Raw genomic sequence first — 19,890 nt, forward strand, 5'->3', positions numbered from 1 at the left:
TGAGCCCTCTATTGCTTCTTCTCTGGACCAAGAGCCCATCTGAGATACCACTGATAGTGGGTAGATGATTGCTGGTTCCTTAATGTAGGCAGGGAGCTATTGTTGGCCTGATGTTGTGATTGGTGATGTGGTGTGTCATATAAACTTCACGCAAGATGATTTCCTGTTCCTGGAATTTGTTCCCCTAGAGCTTCAACCAACTCTCATCATATAATTTTGTCCTGATGCATTTTTAAGTCTTCATCTATTGGATCACCCATTTCATAAGGCTAAAAATAATTGATTTCATCTTACAAAGTGTGTTTCTTATTTGTGACATGTTTTTGTTTGCCAGAGAGCTCATCGTTCTGATTCCCATTGTTTGCAATCTCATCATGGACAGCTCTTCTGTCTTTGTTGCTTCTTTAAATTTGTGGTGATTGCCCACTACTCCATTCTTTGATTTTATTTTAATATGCTTTTAAATCATTGTGTTTATTTGCATGAAAAAACTGAGTTATTTTTAGACACATTGCACATTATTTAGGATGCCCCAGAGTAAATGGTGTAACTATGCCTGATGCTATTTTATTACTGGTAATAAAGAAATTAAAGAGCAATTACATTTAATGGAACCAAAGCTGCCTTATGTATACTTATGGAAAGTGGCACGTTTTCCTTCCCAAAACCTGGAAACTGTTTTTGTGGTTTCCTCTGTGTACTCATCAATGAAAGTAAAGGGAAGATGTTTCAAATATCATCTCTGATGTCAGAGTGGTTTTTGAAAAGACGTGATTGACAGATTACACATTATCTCAAGCAAGAGACCAGGGAGTGATGACAAACAGTTAAAAACCATGATGAATATTTGTTGAAAAGTCAAACTTCATTCACACTTTAAAAAAAATTTTTAACTGAAATTCTATTTTATAAAATTTGGGTGCTGAGAAAACTATTTTCATCAAGCCATTTTTCCTGAAATGGAGGAGGTTGTATGTGAAGAAGTTAAATCACCATAAATTCAAAATCCTTATTAAACGCCCAACTTGTGGATGTCTATACAGTTTAATGTAACAGAGTGACCTCTACACACCATACGACTTGGCATCGGGCCCGCCTTTCTGAGTTTATCGATATCCTGTGCTGCTCACCATGTGGCCCTTCATGTTGTGTGGTCCTCTGCTGCAAGCTATCCCACAGTTACCGTTGGAAAATAATCTTGGCCTCTTGTGGCTGATGTGAAAGTGGAATATTGCTGGACTGAGCTGTGAGTCAGTGGGGCTTTTAGATCTGATTCCAAGCAGTTGCCTTTGGACCCACCTTAGATGCGTTTCACTGTGGCTCATCTATTTGTGATGTTGCCTTTCTGGGGCTGAAGCTGATTTCCTGGTGTGTCATGTGTCCCGGGACTCGCAACGTCTCAGGCTGAAGGAAATACCAGCTAATTATTCAGCTCTGAAGGGAAGGAAAATAAGAACTGTGAAGCTTAATGTCACATTTTATGGTGTTTAAATGTCAAGCATGTTAAGGAAAAGCATTTACCAATTATATTTACAATCTCTTGCAACACCCTTTATTTGGTTGGTGAGGTTTTCCTAAGCACCAAGCTAACATTATGAGATGCTGCAAATGCTTTGCATTATCTTGTGCTTCCTCCATTTTTGTTGGTGTTGTTGTTAAATCTCTTTTTTTATAAGAAGTGTGTTGACTTATTTGAAAGGCAGAATGACAGCATGAGAGCAGGAGGAGTGAGAGCCAAACCCAAAGCAAAGACGAGATGTGGAAGGAGACAGTGAGACGAGAGAATGTGAGCTGTGTCCACTGTCCGCTGTCCCATCCACTGTCACACAGCCAGAGCTGGTTCAGTCAGAAGCCAATCAGATTCTCCCATGGGGCGACTGGAACCCAGGTACACGTCCGTCATCTGTGTCCTCCTGGGGTGCACATCAGCAGGAAGCTAGACTGGAAGCAGAGGCAGGGCTTCAATCCAAGACACTACAATATGGGAGATGGAACAAGTGCTGGAACACTTGCCCGTAACCTGTCCTCATTTAAAATCCTGTGCTTAAAATGTGCCTACCCAAATGTAAGAAACTTTTTAAACATAAGCATTTTGCTTCCCTCTTAAAGCACCTACGTAATTTCTTGTATGTAGTTATGCCATAGTTTGTTAATGGCAGAAAGGTAACATATGCTATCCTGGTGTGTTCAGAAATAGTCACTTTCAAGGCTGGCACAACGATGTAGTGTGCTTGGCCTCCATCTGTGGTGCCAGTATCCCTTATTTGCACCAGTTCAAGACTCAGCTGCTCTGCTTCCAATCCAGTTCTTGGCTTATGGCCTGGGAAAGCAGCAGAGGCCGCCCCAAATCCTTGGACGCCTGCACTTGTGGGGGAAACCCTGGGGTGACTCCTGGCTCTCAGCTGCTAGCTTCAGACCTAACCAATTCTGGCCAATGCAGCCATTTAGAGAGTAAAACAGTGGATGGAGGCTCTCACTGTCTCTCCTTCTCTCTGGAATTCTGCTTTTCCAATTAAAAAAATATTTTAAAAATGATATATTACTGATGAAGTATTTGTGAATTCTACTGATACAAAATTTTTAAAAATACCACTTTCCATTGAAAATAATGATTGCTGATCAGGGTGAAGAGGGCATCCCAAGCTTGCTTGCATCCCAACAGGAGAAGCCTTTTCCATTGTTCCTTTCCCATCACTTACCAGGCTTATCATTTAGAAAAAAACAAAGCAAGTGATACAGTATCTCTAAGAAGCGAGGATGAACCGCAGTTTTCCTGGCTGTTCTGGATGAGCTCATGTTTTTGTTTTTGTCTATAGTGATGACTTATTTCCGTAAGTGCTTAACTCCAAACAAAACACATCTTGGCCAACGAGGTTTCCCAGTGCAAGTTTTCCTGGCATTTTTCAAGTTACAATAATAAACATTACTGTCCATGAGAGGAATGTATTTTTGGTAGAGTGATGTATAGAATTGCTTGCAGAAATGTCTTAGGAAACTCCAGTTTCCCTTTGTCTTTCTAAGATTTTTCAGTGGTGATTGTCCGTCCCTGTCGCTTCCACACAGAGGCATTCAGGATAGAGCGGTCTGCCTTGCTCTGCTCACTGCCAACACACAGAATTAAGACTGACATTTTCTTTCTTGCATGATTACCGCTCCTGACTGGTACTTTAATTATTTGTAGCCACCAGACATTTATTTGTCTTTGAAAGTCCTTCCAATCCCAATAAGAATAAATAACCAACTCAAAGGAAGAACGATTCTGTAACCTTTCCTTTTCCTTTCGATTGTGTGTGTTCTATAGAAGACTTAAATTGTTCTTTATGAAATTAGTGTGCCAGAAACTGGAGAGTTGCGCTGTAGGCAGTATAGATGCAATCCACGCTGCGGTTTCCTTTGTAGGCTTCCCAGGGTGCCGTGCCACCACGCCCCTTGCTCATGCTTTCACCAGACCTTTGTCTGTCTGAGTCCTGGAGTAGAACTTCGGTGCTGCCTGCCCATCCCACATCCTGTACCTTACAGAAAACACATTGCAAGAAAAGTAAGCACTTCTCATTTCTCAATGTAAAGGCAGACCTTTCCAGGGAGCCAAAACCCACCGGGCAGCAACCGTGATAGGTAGGGCAATGTATGTGTTGGTCTGTGCTTTGGATTTGATCTTTGCTTTGGCTCTTGCACTTGTTGTCCCCCGTGGATGGTCAGTTTGTAGCAAGATTGCTCCTGAAGCTGAGGAGCTTCTGGCCTGCCTTGGCCATGCGCCTGGATGGTGACAGACATTGGAGAACACTCCATTGACTTGTGTGCTCTACATCTATTGCATAAAGATCCTCCACCAGTGTTCTCTGACAAGTGTTCGCTCCTCCCTTTTGCCTAAAGGTGACACATTCTGGATTCACAAATGTCCTCATTTTCAGGCGTGTGGTTTTATTCTTACTGACCCAGGAGTGTCAATTCCCTCATTGATTTGTATTTTGCATTGTAAAACATAGATGAGCAGGTGCGGTTATTTGTTGGTTTTATTTCTGGAAGGGACACGAACCCTGTGCTAAGGAGCTGGTGCCAAGCCTCACAGGATGTTCTCTGCTGCTGACAGTTTCAAGTCTTGGGAGAGAGTTTCCATCTGTAATTTGATATTAAATGGCACCCCCAAATGAGTGGATCTAAGCATGATATCATCATGTGCTTTTGGGTAGGAATTTTCCCAGTGTAGTAGTCAAGTGCTTAGTCTTTGTAGGTTTCACTGTTTGAAGTCTGTTTCCTAGTCATTCCGTGTGTGGTATCCTTGCAGAATTAGTCATTGTATTACTTTCAGATGATAAAAATAGTTGCCTATATATTAATAGTTGTTTTTTTTCCCCCATAATGTGAAAGACAAATTCTTCTGATCCTTATTGAAAACAATGGAGGAGACATTATTTAAGAAACTAGGGCAATGGGGTCCTGTCGTGGGGAGTGGGGATTGTGCATAGCTCTGAAGACAAAGCCAAGGAGGGACCGCTGGTAAGAAGCAGTGGGCAGAAGCAGAGGTGCGGAAGACAGGGCTGGCATGGCATTCCTGACCACTGTTTTGGACTGTGTGCAATGTCATTTATGTCAGTTTGTTCCCAACATCTGTGATATTTTTTGTGTTAAGATTACTATGGAATCTCAGGGGTGAGAGAGCACTCTGCCTAAGTAGCTTTGAGAGATCTCTTGCGCAAGGCCAGCCAAGGGTGATCAGGGATGAAGGCGGAGGTGTTCCTGCCACAGATGGGTGACACGGACCCCGCAGGGAGGGACCCTCAGGTGCAGGCCAACAAGTCTCCCAGGAACCCAACTGGTTGGTGAAGGAGACAGACAGTCTGTCTTGCAGGAACCTAGGTTTCATTTTTTTTTTAAGATTTATTTTTATTATTTATTTTTTTATTGGAAAGGTGGGTATACAGAGAGGAGAGCCAGAGAGGAAGATCTTCCGTCCGATGATTCACTCCCCAAGTGAGCGCAACGGCCGATGCTATGCCGATCCGAAGCCAGGAGTCTCTTCCGGGTCTCCCACGTGGGTGCAGGGTCCCAAAGCTTTGGGCTGTCCTCAACTGCTTTCCCGGGCCACAAGCAGGGAGCTGGAAGGGAAGCGGGGCTGCCGGGATAGAACTGGCGCCCATATGGGATCCCGGGCATGCAAGGCGAGGACCTTAACCACTTGCGCCACCGCGCCGGGCCCGAGGTTTCATTTTAATACATGACTTTTCTCATTTTTTCATAAATTTCAAAAATGAGATTTTTTGTTTATTGCTTTTCCATTTTTTCTATTTTTCAAAAAAAGTTTTTATTTGTACTCTTACCAACTACTGGCTGATGATTCAGCACGTTGATAAAGTATCACTTGTCAAAGGATACTCTTCTGTTTCCATCATTCTTTCAAAGTGTATTAGTGGCAATTGTCCAATAAGAAAGAGTTGTTCCTCTAATCTCTGCCTGTCTCTCCTGCCTACCTTTCTTTTCTACTGTCTTGCTGGCTTCCATTGATCAATCAGCATAGCAGTCTATCTCAATGGACTTGAATATTAATTTTATTTTATGTTGTGTGAAGTCACTACTATTTTCTTACCCAATGTGCAGATGTGGCATTGGGACCCCCTTCTCTTGCTCTCTCTTCCTTCTCCATGTCAGTGGATTTTGAGCACCACCTTACTATCTGACACCAAGAGATATTTTAGAACCATCTTATTCTCTTCCTTACTCTATTTTAGACTCTTAAATTTTCTCCTGAGAAATCCTATTTTCCTTTGTTAGAGAATGGCATTTAGATACCAATGCCAGTTGCTAAGAGTGCCCATTGCTCCTGGCATGCCATTGTGCCTGAGTTCTTTCAGGGGACAATCTTAGGAAGTATGTGCAGCTCTATGGAACAAAACATACTCATCCTAATCTATTTCTGTATAACCATTTGTATCTATCTCTGTATAACCATTTGTATCTATTTCTATATAATGTACAATTTATTTATAAGATGAATTCAAACTGACACCTCTAGGTTCAATTCAGCATCGTGGGATCTTTCTATGCTTTCCCCTCTTTCCTTGCATGTAACCCTTCCTACAAAAATAGATTTTATTAACTGTTCAATAAAGAACACACATAGGTTTAATTTTTAAAATTACCGATTGTATCTCTGGGGGGGAAATGCATTACTTCAAATACAGTGCTTATAGCAACGCACCCTTATGTACAGTACAAAATTTAATTAGGTTGATTGGTATCTTTGTGACCCTCCTTCATTTGCTTATTTGTAATATCTTTATTTGATGTTGCTGGTATTCACCTTGGATGAGTCTGTCAGCTTGGTTGAGTATAATGGTTACCTGTTGGAGTGTGTGCAATAACCATTACCATACCATACCTGCATAGAATGTGCAATCTATGCAGAAAAACGTGCCATTCAGGTTGGAGTGTGACCTGTCATTTGTTTCCTTGTTTTTTCTTCCATTCATTTTGGTAGTTGAATGTTACTTTTTACATTTTGTGCAGTTGTGTGCATCCACTCCTTTTCACGGAGCGTGTTGGGGTTGACTAGTGTACGGCATTTCCAGTTCAATGCTGCCCTCTTCTGTCAGTATGGCGGCATTCAGCTTCTTTGCTTCATTTATCTTCCTGGTGTTGTGTGTCCTCCCATTGTTGAGTTTGTTTCTTTGCTTTCAAGCCCCTAATGTTCCCCCCCTTTGCTTTGTTCCCTCTTTACCAGTCAACTGAAAAATTTGCTTCTCCTTTCCTTACTTTGGGTTTTATCCCCAAGGAGAAAGCCATTGTTTCCAACTAAGCATTATAATGACCAGTTCCTTCCCCTTACGGCCTTGTGCTTTTCTGGACACCACACTGTCTAAAGCTTATGCTTCCTGTGGCACTTTGAGACCAACTTGATACCCATCAGTCACTCGTCTTTTTTCCCCTTACATATTTGTAGCAGGACGGGTTTCTCTTAATGCACTGTTATTTTTCAGGTTTAGGAACTGGAATTTACAAAGCACACTGAAGATAGTATGTGTGCTGTTTTATTTGGTCTTAACATTGTTACTGTTGTCACAGAAATCAGTCACCTGGAAGACACAGTCGTTTTCACTTTGTTTTTTTCTCTGCAGATACCAGTGGTTCATGTCCTGTTTATAAACAGGTCATCTGAAATTTTGTTTTAAATGCTTATGTGAAACTGTGATATGGACATTACAAGCATTGTACCAACACGTTCACCCAACTTGAGTCTTCTCTTGCTGCCCATATGCCATTGCTCTCACACCCAGTGTTTGCATTTTGTACTTACACATGTCTGTGTGTTTAGGTGTTACTTGTGTTACCTGGGGACTGCTTTCCTTGGATTTATGAAACAACTTCAAGTCCCCTTATTTTTTGCCCTTTCTTTTAGGGATGGGAACTTATTATTATTTTTCATCACAGGCAGATAATTTATTTTTGTTCATAAGAAACAATGGGGTGAGTGGGCAATTGTGAGCATTTCAGTTTGATATATTTGGGTGGGGGTAGGCATTCGTTTCTGCTTTTTTTTTTTTTTTTTTGACATTCTGGAGAATATTCTCATCATGTTCTTGGTGCCATTGTTGTACCAGAGGCAGCCCTCCGTCTGCCTGATGACCGTCTGCTGGTCAGTTAGTGCTTTCTCACTGCTCCGATAGTTGCCTTTTGTTTTCTTTTTCTGCTTTATCCACCCTGAGAGCCGTTCAATCTCCTCTATAAACAAATTCAGTTGTTCCATAACTTACAGAAATTTTAGTCACAACGTCTTTATTTTTTTTTCTCCCACTTCTGTATTCTCTTCCTGGGATACTGTTAAATAAACAATAGCCATTCTTTTCATTTGTGCCAAATCTCTTATCCTCCTTTTGCATTTTATGTTGCCTTAGAATTTGTGATGTGTATGCTGGGTCATTTCCTCAACTCTTTCTTCAGTTTTAGTAATGCCATCTTCAACTGTATCTAATCCATCATTTGATCTATCCTTTGAGATGTTTTTTTTGTTCAAATGCATCAGTGGTTTTCATTTGTAAAATTTAAATTTTTTATGTTTCAAATTTATATGTACTTAAGTCATGCTGTTTTTAAATTCCACATTTAAATATTTAACAAGGCTTTAAACATATTTTACCCCTGAAAATTCTAATGCTGTATTTATTTCAATTTTGAATTTATCTTATATTTTATTTGTGGCATATGATGATTAGTTTTTATGTTTGTTTCATTTACCTGACTGCAAATCCCAAAAAGGGAAACATCTGTCCATTCATATCTTAACATATAAGGGAACTTCAAAAGTTTGTGGACAGTGTAGTTAGATTTCATTCTTCCTCATACCAAAATAATTTTTAATCCCATTTCCGCAAACCTTTTAGAATGCCCTCATGTGGTTTAGAGGCTTTCATCAAGTAAGTGCTCAAAATCTAGTAGTTGAATAAATAAAGACATTGATATCCTTTTTTTTGTTTTTATTTACTTCAAGTTTTTCAACACTTAAAATAAGAAATGCTCCACTAATTAATATCATTCTGTAGTCCTCACATATCCCAGATCTCCTTACTTGTTCCTCTGAGAGTTAGCCATGGTTGTACGTAACAGTTTCTTCCTTTGAATTTTAGAGAAGTTGTATTTCATTCATTCATGCCCACTGATGTACCTGTTGGTCGGTGAAAGAGACCCTGAAGAATCTACATGAATCCCTGACATCTTTGTTTGGGCTTGGTTGCTTATTTTCATGGACAAAGCTTTTTCTTTCTTGATTTTTTTAGGCAGTGATGTACATGATGATGCATCCTTTATCTTAATGCTTCAGAATTTCTCATAGTGGGCTTTTGTCCCCTGCTTGGACCATTGGAGTATTTGGGTTTGAGTCCTGGCTCTGCTCGCAGTTCCAGCTTCCTATTGTCAGCCCTGGGAGTCATGAAGTGGTGACTCTGCTGGTTGGGTGCCTTGGGCCCTGCCACTCCCATGGGAATCCAGAATTGAGTTCTCAACTCCTGGGTTTCAGCTTGGCCCACCTGCAGCCTTTGGTGGGTGAATAAGTAGATTGAAGCTCGCTCTTACATCAATCAAAATTAAGAAGATGCCGAAACAAAACAAAACAACTACTTTGATGTTTCAAAGATGTCTTAATCGTCAGTGATTTGTGAAAGCAAATTCTTTACAGAATAATACCAGCTATTATAGTTAATCATCTAGAACATTTATTTATTATGTGGAAGGCAGAGTGAGACAGAGACAGAGAGATCTTCCATCTGCTAGTTCAGCCCCTAAATGCCTGCACCAGGTTGGAGTGCAGGACTGGGATAAGCTGTAACCAGGAGCCTGGGACTTTAATATGGTCTCCTGTGTGTGTGGCAGGGAAGCAGTCCTCACTTCTGCCACCTACCATGTGCCCTGCAGGAAGCTGGAGCTGAAGTGGGGCCAGACCTTGAATGTAGGTACTCTGACTTGAAATGTGACCATCTCAAGTGGCATTTGAAGTGTTTTTCCAGATGTGCACTCTACTTCGTAAATTTTTATCCTAACACAGGCATAGTACCCCTGCTTTTTTTGTTGCTACTTGAGGTTGAAATATAAAGTAGGGAGAAGAATCTTTTAAGAACTTTATAATCTAGGTAAGAAAATAAGGTCTGTATATATGCAAATGTGAGGAAAATACAATTGTTCCTTAGTATTCTAAGGGGGATTGATTGGTTCTAAAACCATTCTGTAGACACCAGATTCTATAGATGCTCAATTGTGTAACATGATGTAATAGTTGCACGATGCTCACATATATCCCTTATATAGCTGGAATCATCTCTGGATTTCTTATGATAATAAAGCATAAATGCTGGACAAATAGTTGTTACACCGAGTTGTTTAGAGAACAATGGCAAGAAGAAAATCTGTATTATTCAGTTCGGAAGAAATTGTTCATGTGTCTTCGATCTTCATTTGGTTAAATCCAGGAATGTGGAACCCGTAGGTACTGAGAACCATCCCTATCAGTAAGGGATTCTGGTGAAGAGTACCATAAACATTAGTGAAATGCAGTGACATAGGGGGTTGTCACAGCTGAACCCTGAAAATCCATGTGGGTTTTGGGAAGCTGTTTTATTGGAGCAGGAGTAGCACATGTTCATTTCCTCAGGACCTGAAAAGTAGATTCTTAGAGTGAAAGAGAGCGTTGTAGTTAGTGGGGTTGTTTGGGTTGATTGTAGGTGGCCCAGAATGGTAGGTTGAAGGACTGAAGATAGAGCAGATTGGGCAGACGGAAGTGATTATTCTAAGGTTAACATTGGCCATGGGTGAAGAGAAGCATCCCACTAGAACATCCTAAAGGACTCCAGGCATAGGATGGTGTAGACACAGCCTCGCAGTTGCTGAAATGAGACAGTGGAGAGATGTCACAGTGAAAAACTAGCAAGATGTGTAAACTACCAGGTGGGTTTAGGATTGAAACATTTTTTTGCTAATTTAAAGGGATATCGTATATGAAACCATGTTTTCAACTTTATTAAGTAGTGCCACTTACATTGTGAAAGGTATTGCAAGGAAATAGAGTGTGGCAGTGACGAGTATGACAACTATCAGACCTAGAAATAGTTGACACAGTGGTTGATGGCTTGTGACTTGGGCTGGACAGCTGGTCCTTCTTTCCATCCACATGCTACCTTCCTCTGACCTCTCTGGTCTCTGGTCTTTCTTCCAGTTTAGCAAGTGTCAGTGCTGTATCCTAAGGTTTTATCCACCAAAACTTTCTCATTTTTTTTCCCCATAATCTTCTCCTTCCTCAAGTATTTATTGAGCACCTGCTGTTGGTAGGCATGGACCAACTGTTATACGTTGAGTGTTGGTTGTGTTAATGGAGAAGCCCCAATACATTTTAATTTTATTCTTTAAGTTTTGGGAGATCACTGTGTAACTCACAGCAATAACAGGGAAATTCCTTTCCTTTGAAGAGAGCGATTTTGTTTTCCACAACCCTTATCAGTGAGTCAGTGGTTTCCCCCTGAAGTTTAGATTTACACTGAACACTTCTTTCAATTTCCACTAGGGGACAATGTGTCCCCACTAGACTTTGTTTTTCCCCATACCAGCCAAATATATACAGTTTATTCTCAAATTATTCTCATTTCATGTTATTGATGTTAGACATGTTAACAAGCTAGTTGAAGTTTCATAAAGCATGTCAGTTTGATATTGCACATGGTATGGCTGGATAGGTGGCGTTAGGTGGAAATATGTGGGTAGAGCCAGTATATTCCTGGTTGTTTGTAATATTTGAAATTTTGTGCTATTTGCAGAATACCTTTTTTAAAAACTCTACCAAGACTGGCATGGCAGGAGGATATTAATGTGAAACTGTGAGCAGTCCAAATCTCAGGACAGTTTGTAACTCACGGAAATTGATTTGGGCTTTGGGCATGGAATTTGCGCAGACAATGCAATGTTTTCCCCCTCAAGAATGGCTGTGTAATCTCCTGAGACATCTAAAGCTTAAATATATGTACACATACTTTGGCTTTACAGCTTTCCTTTTGGTAGAGTACATTGTGTTCTCTAGCAGTGCTATGTGTGGGGGATGAATACCTCTGCAAGATTTCCTTTCAGCTTGTCCGTAAAGATTTGGAGAACAATGATGTCATAGCTTTTCCGGCTATTCTTTGAGACGGTATTCTAATAAAATGCACATAAATTTAGTTCTAACAAGCCACCATAAATCTGATCCCATCCCTTTCATTCAAGTGTTGCCATCTGTGTTGCACACTGAGGGATTCACTATTTTTAAATATACATTTCAAAGTTCTTCTAGCTTAAGAACTCTGGGAATAGTTTTTCCAAAAATTGTCTTTTCAGAAACTCGAAGGGGACAATTAGGAATAATTATCAGGGCATGGGCAACATAGAAAAGTGGCCATTTGCAATACTTGCACATTAATACTCATCAGCAATCCACTTCTGGAAGTGCAGGCGATACCTATCTGCATCTCGAGGCAGAAGATGGGAAGGTAGCAAGAGGTCAGAGACGAGCCTCCGTGAACTAGGCAAATGTGCTGTCCTGCTTAGCCTCTGTGAAGCTGTCCGTGGCTCCCCAAGGGCTGGAGAGTCCTAGGAGTAGGTCTGCGTCCTCATTTCCCTGCTCAGCTGAAGATGACAGACACAGTGATTGTAAGGCACCAGCCCATCACCAATGGCAACACAAGACACAAAGGGGAAAAGACCACAAGGCAGGGACCTAGAGACAAAGCTGAATTGCCATAGAGTCAATTTAGGTTCACCTGCTGCTGCTTCCTTTTTTAGCTGCCAGGGGGTGTTATTCACTTTGAGGTTATGGAAGTTGAAAAGCAGGATTGATACACACATAACACACATTCACACACACACACACACTCACATATACACACATTCACATACAGTGCTTTTCACCCATCTCAAAATCTAGCTGGTTAGCAACTCCACAATCTCAGAGAACAATTGTGAGTTGAGCAAAATTAAGTACACTTTTGTTCTTGTGATTTTCAATTCCACTTGCCTGATATTTTTCTTAAAATCAAAATCACCAGACAGCCACAATGCTGTGAATTATTCATTCTACTCTTTCTTGGCATTTTACTGGAGATGAGAATTTCCAAGCATAAAAAAAAAAACTGTCTTCCTTGTACAGATTTTGAAGATATTTATGGGGAAAAGTGTCTTCTGGAAATGTGGACATTACTCTGTCTTATTGATTTTATATGGTCACAAATCAAATTGAGTTCCCTGAACTGAGGCAGTCATAAAGCTAAACTTTAAAATAATTTGTTTTTCTCCTAAGAAGAATTAAATGTGTTCATTATGGAAATTTTGACAGGATAGCAAAGGACAAAGGAATAAAAGTTGCTATAAATCCATCATCCAAAAATAACTCTTGCTAACATTTTTGAGAAAGCCGACTGCTGTGCTGCACTTCTTGTTGCCACCCCCCAACGCCTTTTAACTGGATTCTTTTTCTTTGCTGTCATATAGTTGTGAACAAGGACAAGCATAAATGCTCTATTTTAAACTAGAAGTTACATTTTAAAGTTACTTTGGAAGGGGGAGGGCTTGACATTTTTCAAGCTTTCTCAAAAACATTGGTGTGATCATGAAGTGAAACCAGCAGACAAACCCCAGTGATGCGAGCCCATTCATGGTTAAAATGTGAGAGAAGGTGCAGGCCCCAGCACCTCATAGCATGCAGGGCCCTTCTGACTGTCCTAGATGGTGCATGCCTTTGGGTGTCCTGCCGCTGGCTTCCAGAGTTGGTGTGCAGTGATGACAGTTCACACTCTTCATGGCTGGAGAGCTGAAATCAGAATCAACTTAAACCCTGGCAATAAATGTTGCTATGGTTACAGGGTGTTGACTCTGATAAACTTCTGGCCAGTTGTTCTTTTTTGATGTACAAAATGTACAGAACCTGGGCTGCTTGCAATACGTGAGGAAGGTCTGTTCAAGCTCCTGACGTCTATAGACCTCCATAAAAATCCATCAGCATTTCTTCCCCCGGAGGAGTTCCTACGCATTCTGGATGTGGCAGCCTGTGCCTACTCTAAGCTCTTGGTCTTACTGACAATAGGAAGCATCACAGTATTAAATGCTCTTAGCACACTGTCGCAGCCCTTGTCCTTTTGTGTCCAATGATGCTCATGTCACCTAAGTCTACTCTTGCTCTTGGTCGTGTACATTCTATCACACTACTTCCCTTGGGAATAGAATGAATGGTTTTTACTCGTGTTTCTTTCATGAAGTAAGTATCCCCAGATAACCTGGCTTCTGGGATGACCTACATATGGTTTCCTAAATGTTTCAAACGTTTTGTGGTGCTAAGAGGAGCTCCAGCAGATAAAGAAAGTGGTATTCCACAGAATATTCCTGGAATTTATCTGTAGTTCTCATGTGAGGTTGAGATTATGGGTTTGGGGACGGCAGACTGTAGTGGCCGATCAGAGGCTGAGCCAATTGGAAACCAGGAGCTTTTTCTGAGTCTCCCACATAGGTGCAATGTTCCAAGGACTTGAACTATGTCTGCTGCATTCCCAGGCCATAGGGAGCAGGATGGGAAGTGGAGCAGCTGGTATGTGAACCAGTGTCTGTATGGACTGCCATGATTGGAAGGTAGAGGGTTAACCCATTGAGCCACTGTGTTGGCCCCCTTTTTACTGAAGATTTAGAATGTCTACCTTGGGGACAGGAATTTGGCCTGCAGTTAAGCTGCCAGCCAGGACCCGCTATGGGAGAATCTGGAATTGAGTCCTAGCTTCACTCTTGATTCCAACTCCCTGCTGCTGAGTACCTTGGGAGTCAGCAGGTGATGGCTCAAGTACATGGGTCCCCATCTCCTATGTGGGAAACATGGATGGAATTTTTGGTTCCTAGTGGTCCTGTCCAGCCTTGCTCTTGCATACATTTGGGGAGTAAAGCAGCAAATGGAAACTTTCTCAGTCTGTTTACCATCTGCTTCTCTCTCTCGCTCATTCTCGCTTTCTCTCCCCTAATAAATAAGTACACAAATAAGGTTGCCTTTTTTTCTTTTTAACATTTGTCCAGTAGTGTTTGAAACTCACAAGGGAACCTCAGCGCATTCATACACCTTAATGATTATAAATGACCACGTGGGGCCTGGCACAGTAGCATAGTGGTTAAGGTCCTCACCTTGCACGCGCCGGTTGTAATCCTGGTGGCTCAACTTCCCATCCGTCTCCCTGTTTGTGGCCTGGGAAAGCAGTCGAGGATGGCCCAAAGCCTTGGGACCCTGCACCCACATAGGAGACCTGGAAGAAGCTCCTGAGTCTCCCACATAGGTGCAGTGTTCCACAAAGGCCAGAGCTAAGCTGATTCAAAGCCAGGAGACAGGAGCTTCTTCTGTGTCTCCCAAGCAGGTGCAGGGTCTCACGGCTTTGGGCTGTCCTCCACTGTTTTCCAAAGCCACAAGTAGGGAGCTTCAAGGGAAGTGGGGCCAGCGAGATTAGAACCAGTGACTATATTGGATCCTAGTGTGTACAATACAAGGACTTTAGCTGCTAGGCTAATTATTATAAGCCTAATTTGATTTCAGAGAGCTAGAAAGATAGAATTTCTTTTTTTAAACATTAATTCCTCTTTCAGTGGTGGGTTTATAATTATGTTTTTTTTTAAAAGGATTTATTTATTTGTATTGGAAAAGCAGATTTTCAGAGAGGAGAAACAGAGAAATATTATCCATCAACTGGGTCACTCTTCAAATGACTGCATTGGTGGGAGCTGAGCCAACCTGAAGCCAGGAGTCAGGAGCTTCTTCCAGATTTTCCACACAGGTGCAGGGTCTCAAGGATTTGGGCCAACTCCTACTGCTTTCCCAAGCCACAAGCTGGGAGCTGGATATGAAGTGGAGCAGGCAGGACATGAACTGGCACCTACATAGGATCCTGGCACTTATAAGGGGAGGATTAACCAATCAAGCCATCACACTGAGCTCATAGGATAGAATTCTTATGTCTTTAAAAGAAGAAGACTTAGTAATGCTCATCTGTATTATATCTTCATTTTAGCAAATCAGTCTGCCACGCTGATGCTGGTCAATGGTTGGTTCAAGTTTTTCTGGATGTCAGAATGCTGTCCGTGTTTGTGGAATGATGGATTATGGAATGTAGAATTTGGCATGCATGAATTTGCTCCTATAGAAGTACATCATATTTCAACTCCAGAACATTTAGCTTTAAAGCTATTCACATGTGATCTAGGTCTTGTGACATTGTGTAAATCAGATTAGCATTTGAAATCCATATGGAAATGTTGTATGAAACACACTCGGCAGAAGCAAGGCATTCAGCCCCTTGCCTCATCCAAAAGGACACCATCAGAAGAGTTGATGCAAAAAATGTGCAGGTGCGCAGGATGGGTGGGAGTGAGGGTGGTCGGTGACCTGTGGCAGTGAGGAGTGCAGGACTGGTGCAGGCAAAGGCAGCGGTGCCAGCGAGGCTCAGATGTGGTGCTTCCTTGTGCTCTTGCCAGGTGCCCAATCGATTAAACCTCCCAAGAAGAGTCACCAACATCACCAGACAGCAGTTCCCATCAGCCAACAAGTTAAACCCCAGAATGATCTTATTATCAAGCCACTTTTACTTTGAATTTATTCAAATTTACATAGTGCTACCATGTGTTAGACATTGAGCTAAGTGTTCCAGATTCAGGGATAAATTGAATAATGCTTTCCATCAAGAAACTCATCATCTGGTGGAATGGTGGTCAACTAAAGAGACTATGAAAATGTTGTGTGTTGGAGGAGTTCACAGGAAACAGACACCCCAACTGGGTGATGGCTGCGTGCCAAGGTGGCTTGCTGGAGTCACAGACACCTGAGTGGAACCCCAAAGAATAATCAGGATCAACTGAACTAGGAAAGGTACAGGAAACTTTTCGTAGTTCAGGGCTATGCGCTTGGAGAAATAGCTTGCATGGCTCATCTTGATGCTCCATGCTATGTGACTGTAGGCTTCAGAGCTGAGTGGGGTAAAGGAACATCCACAAGAGGCTATTTCCACTTGCTTGCTGGCATCAGCCTTTATCCTGTGGCTCAGAGGAATCCTTCAATGGACTACATATACAAGAGCAATGCTGTGGTCAGATTGAACGCAGTATCTTGAGGTCTGTGGGATGTGACAGTCTCTAAGAGACTGTCAGGACATTGTCACATTAGCAGAGGGCAGAGGGGCGATGCAGTAGTGGCAGCAGGAATGGTGTCATCCTCAATGCCTAACCCCAACATGTGTGGATGCAGGAATAGTAAGGATGGGAAATGGTGGGTCGTAGTGACATGGCGATCACCTGGCACTTCCGTTGTAGGGTCCTCAAAGACAGCAGTTCTGCCTCTGTCTCTTCCCCTTTCTGTCCAGGTGATAATTGCCCATGACCTTAAACAAGTTGAGCTAATTTTAGGATGAGTAGATTTTCATAGGCAGCTTGATTTCATAGACAAAATCGCTCTTTAGCCACTTGTGAAATTAGTCTGTTATGAGCTTCCTGGAACCTAAGTTCACAAGCAGCATTTCTTGTTCTCCACACCCATCCGCAGCCATAACAAACTAATGGAGTCGGAGAGTGTTCACAGGCAAGATGAGGAACAGGCTTGCGCCCTTGGAGAAGCAGCCATGCTTCAGCTAAGTGCCCAAAGTGCTCAGAGATAGAATTAGGAGAAAACCATCTTTTGTTTCTTTTTGTTTAGCATTTGAAATTATGTCAGTGTTTCTCATAGAATATTCAGCTGCTAGTGTTGTGGTGTGTGTGTGTGTGTGTGTGTGTGTGTGTGTGTGTGTGTGTGTGTGTGATTATAATGAAAAATGCTAGCAGAGGTGGGACTCAAGTCCATGCCAGTGGCTAAGGTCTCAGTGTAAAACATGCCAAGTCGAGAAAGAGGATTTTTTCAGATGGCTCCTTGTCCAATGGGAAATGTGATCTGCTTCTCTTTGTCTAATAATGATCGTTTTACCCATTCTTTTCAGGACGAGCAGAAGCTACAGGAGAATTTAAAACAAGCTGCCATCATCATCACTGCATTAATCAAAGACAGAAACCCCGGGCTGGTTGGACAGCTGCTGGTAGCGTGAAGAAAACGGCAAGGCCAGCCAGGCATCTGCTGTGCTCGCCCGTACCCTGGCCAAGGCTGGCGGAGAGTCTTCCATTTCTCCTTGTGTTAGGATATGCTACTCAGGTCATAGACCTGCGTCTGTGTCCTGAGCACTGGCCTATGTGTCAAATAGACCAGAGTGGAAAATAAATACTTCAAGATGCAAACAGTGGTGAGAAGCCAGGTCTGCCCGGAATGAAGATCTGGAAAACTTGACCTGTTACCTTCATTTGATAGATGAGGCTACAATGGAGCCAGTGGATGAACTACTCTGCATTCTAAAATTGTCCTCCCTACCCCTCCCCCAGTGCGATATCTGTCCTGTTGTTTTGTTCTGAACTTTCCCCCACCTTGAAATCCCTGATAAGGATAACAGGAAATGGAACTCTTTCAAATAGCCTCACCCTTGGCCAAGTTACTCTGGATTCCTAATGCAAATATAGTCTTCTTTTTAAGATATAAGTATGTCTTGGACCATTTATGAAATTCAATTTTGCCTAATTTCAAAGGGTCTCTGATTTTTCTGAGTAACTTTTGTAAACATCTGGAAGGCTTGGTAATTGTTGTTCTAATCAATGCCTGTTTAGTTGGTTATAAGGCTATAAGCCCTGGAAATTTCATTGCCCAACACAAAGTTAAATTACTCTTTTACAGGTACCTATGTTTTTGAAAAATTAAATTCTTATATATCACAATTCCATTGATTTATGTCTTTAATTATTAATATTTCTCCGTACATTGCATTTCACAGTTATGGGTAACCAGTCATCAGAGATGCACTTTATTCCATACCCACATATATTTTTATGAAAACAGATGAGATGAGGTTAAATCAGGGTTTGGGTTGCATGTGGGAACTATAAATCTTGCATGAAATGTTTTCAGTCAAACTATCCACCTTGCGGAATGTCTGCGTTAACATTTTGGGTCACTTTTCCCTTGTATTTCTCTCCTACTCCGACAGTAGGAGAGTTTATATCTCATGAATAAGTAATAGGGAGTAGAATATAATGGGGACAATCACAGCAATTCATTCTCCTAAGTGAAATGCGTCATTTCAGTGTGGGTTTGGATCTAATTCCCGGGCTCTCCATGCTTTCCCTCAGTCCCTAAGGATGCTCCAGAAACATGAAATAAGTCAGTTCATGCTGTCAGGACTACTGGTGGGTTGGGGTTGGGATGCCTGTGCCTCCACCCCGCTACAAGGTGGGAAGTGGGGGTCGGGTTGAGAGCCACTGGGAACCTCTGACCACAGGCCCTTGAAAGTCTCCAGGTGCAAATGTTTGAAGAGTTTGGAAGCCTCCTCAAAGTGGAGGGAGTAAATTCCCAGGAGTGCCTTCCGCTAGGCTGGAGATTGAGCAAGGTCTCTGGGGGTGCTGGCTGACTTGGCACTGTTTTTAACACAATGACGGGATTCTAGAATGGATGACGATTTATCTTGAAGAAATTCAAATGACTTTTACCGTAGGCAATCAGAAACATTTATCATAACTTGAGGGAATGGACCAATGGACGACCACTCTGTCTTTTCCTCTGTCTTTTCCTCTCGTAACTCTGTATTTCAAATCAACCAACAAGTCTCTAAAAATAAAAAAATATTCAAAGTTAATACTAAAGCCAGAAATCTCAGATTGTGTTTCCTTTCCCCTGGAACTTTTAGGAGAGGAGAGTTCCTAACAATTATCATTGTTGCTAGGGACATAAAAGCTGCACCCGGACACAGTGGGAATGACATGGTGATCACTTAACTGTCTAGTGAACTGAAACAATTTCAAAAGCATTCTCTCCTCCCCTTTCTTCCCACTGGAGAAGTACATGCTCACCTCTTGACCTGGCTTGTTTCACAGAGTGAACCAGAAGCAGAAGGGAGACCTCAGGCACTCCGTTTGCTCCTTTCTGCTTCCGACACTACCATGAAAAGGACATGCCTGTCCTAGCATTCCGCACCCTGAAGGACCAAGAGGGCCTCCATCAGCTGGCCTCCAGCTCACCCACAAAGGCATGGAAAACCCAGCTGGGGCCAGCAGAGCTGCCTAGCCCAGGTCATGTGACTGTTCCAGCAGGTGTGTGCTCCCTGAATCCTTATTGGCATTTGGTGCCATTGAGTTTTTGTTTGTTTGTTTTTAACTGTGACACTAACTGGCAGCTGGGAGAGGACAGTCTGCGCCCATCTGGGAGTCTTGGCCCTGCAGAGTTTCAGGTGTGTCTAGAGCTGTATTTTGCTGAGGCAGAAAGATTGTAGGAAAGGCTCCAGAGAGAACCATGATCCCAAAACACCA

At 42.1% G+C, this 19,890-nt stretch overlaps 1 protein-coding gene across 3 annotated transcripts in view; it reads left to right on the forward strand.

Moving 5' to 3' along the window:
• CRPPA (CDP-L-ribitol pyrophosphorylase A) overlaps positions 1-18,268 on the forward strand; it is a 231,552-nt gene extending 213,284 nt beyond the window's left edge. For all 3 annotated transcript variants that reach the window (XM_040965017.1, XM_040965018.1, XM_040965019.1), the window contains one exon: positions 17,487-18,268. In XM_040965017.1, the coding sequence (XP_040820951.1) occupies positions 17,487-17,591 (105 nt within the window). In that variant the 3' untranslated portion in view covers positions 17,592-18,268. The remainder of the gene's footprint in view (positions 1-17,486) is intronic.
• The last annotated feature ends 1,622 nt before the right edge of the window (positions 18,269-19,890 follow it).

This window comes from Ochotona curzoniae, unplaced genomic scaffold (genome assembly GCF_017591425.1).
Source record: "Ochotona curzoniae isolate NIBS_2020 unplaced genomic scaffold, NIBS_Ocur_1.0 scaffold_3835, whole genome shotgun sequence".
NCBI lineage: Eukaryota > Metazoa > Chordata > Mammalia > Lagomorpha > Ochotonidae > Ochotona > Ochotona curzoniae.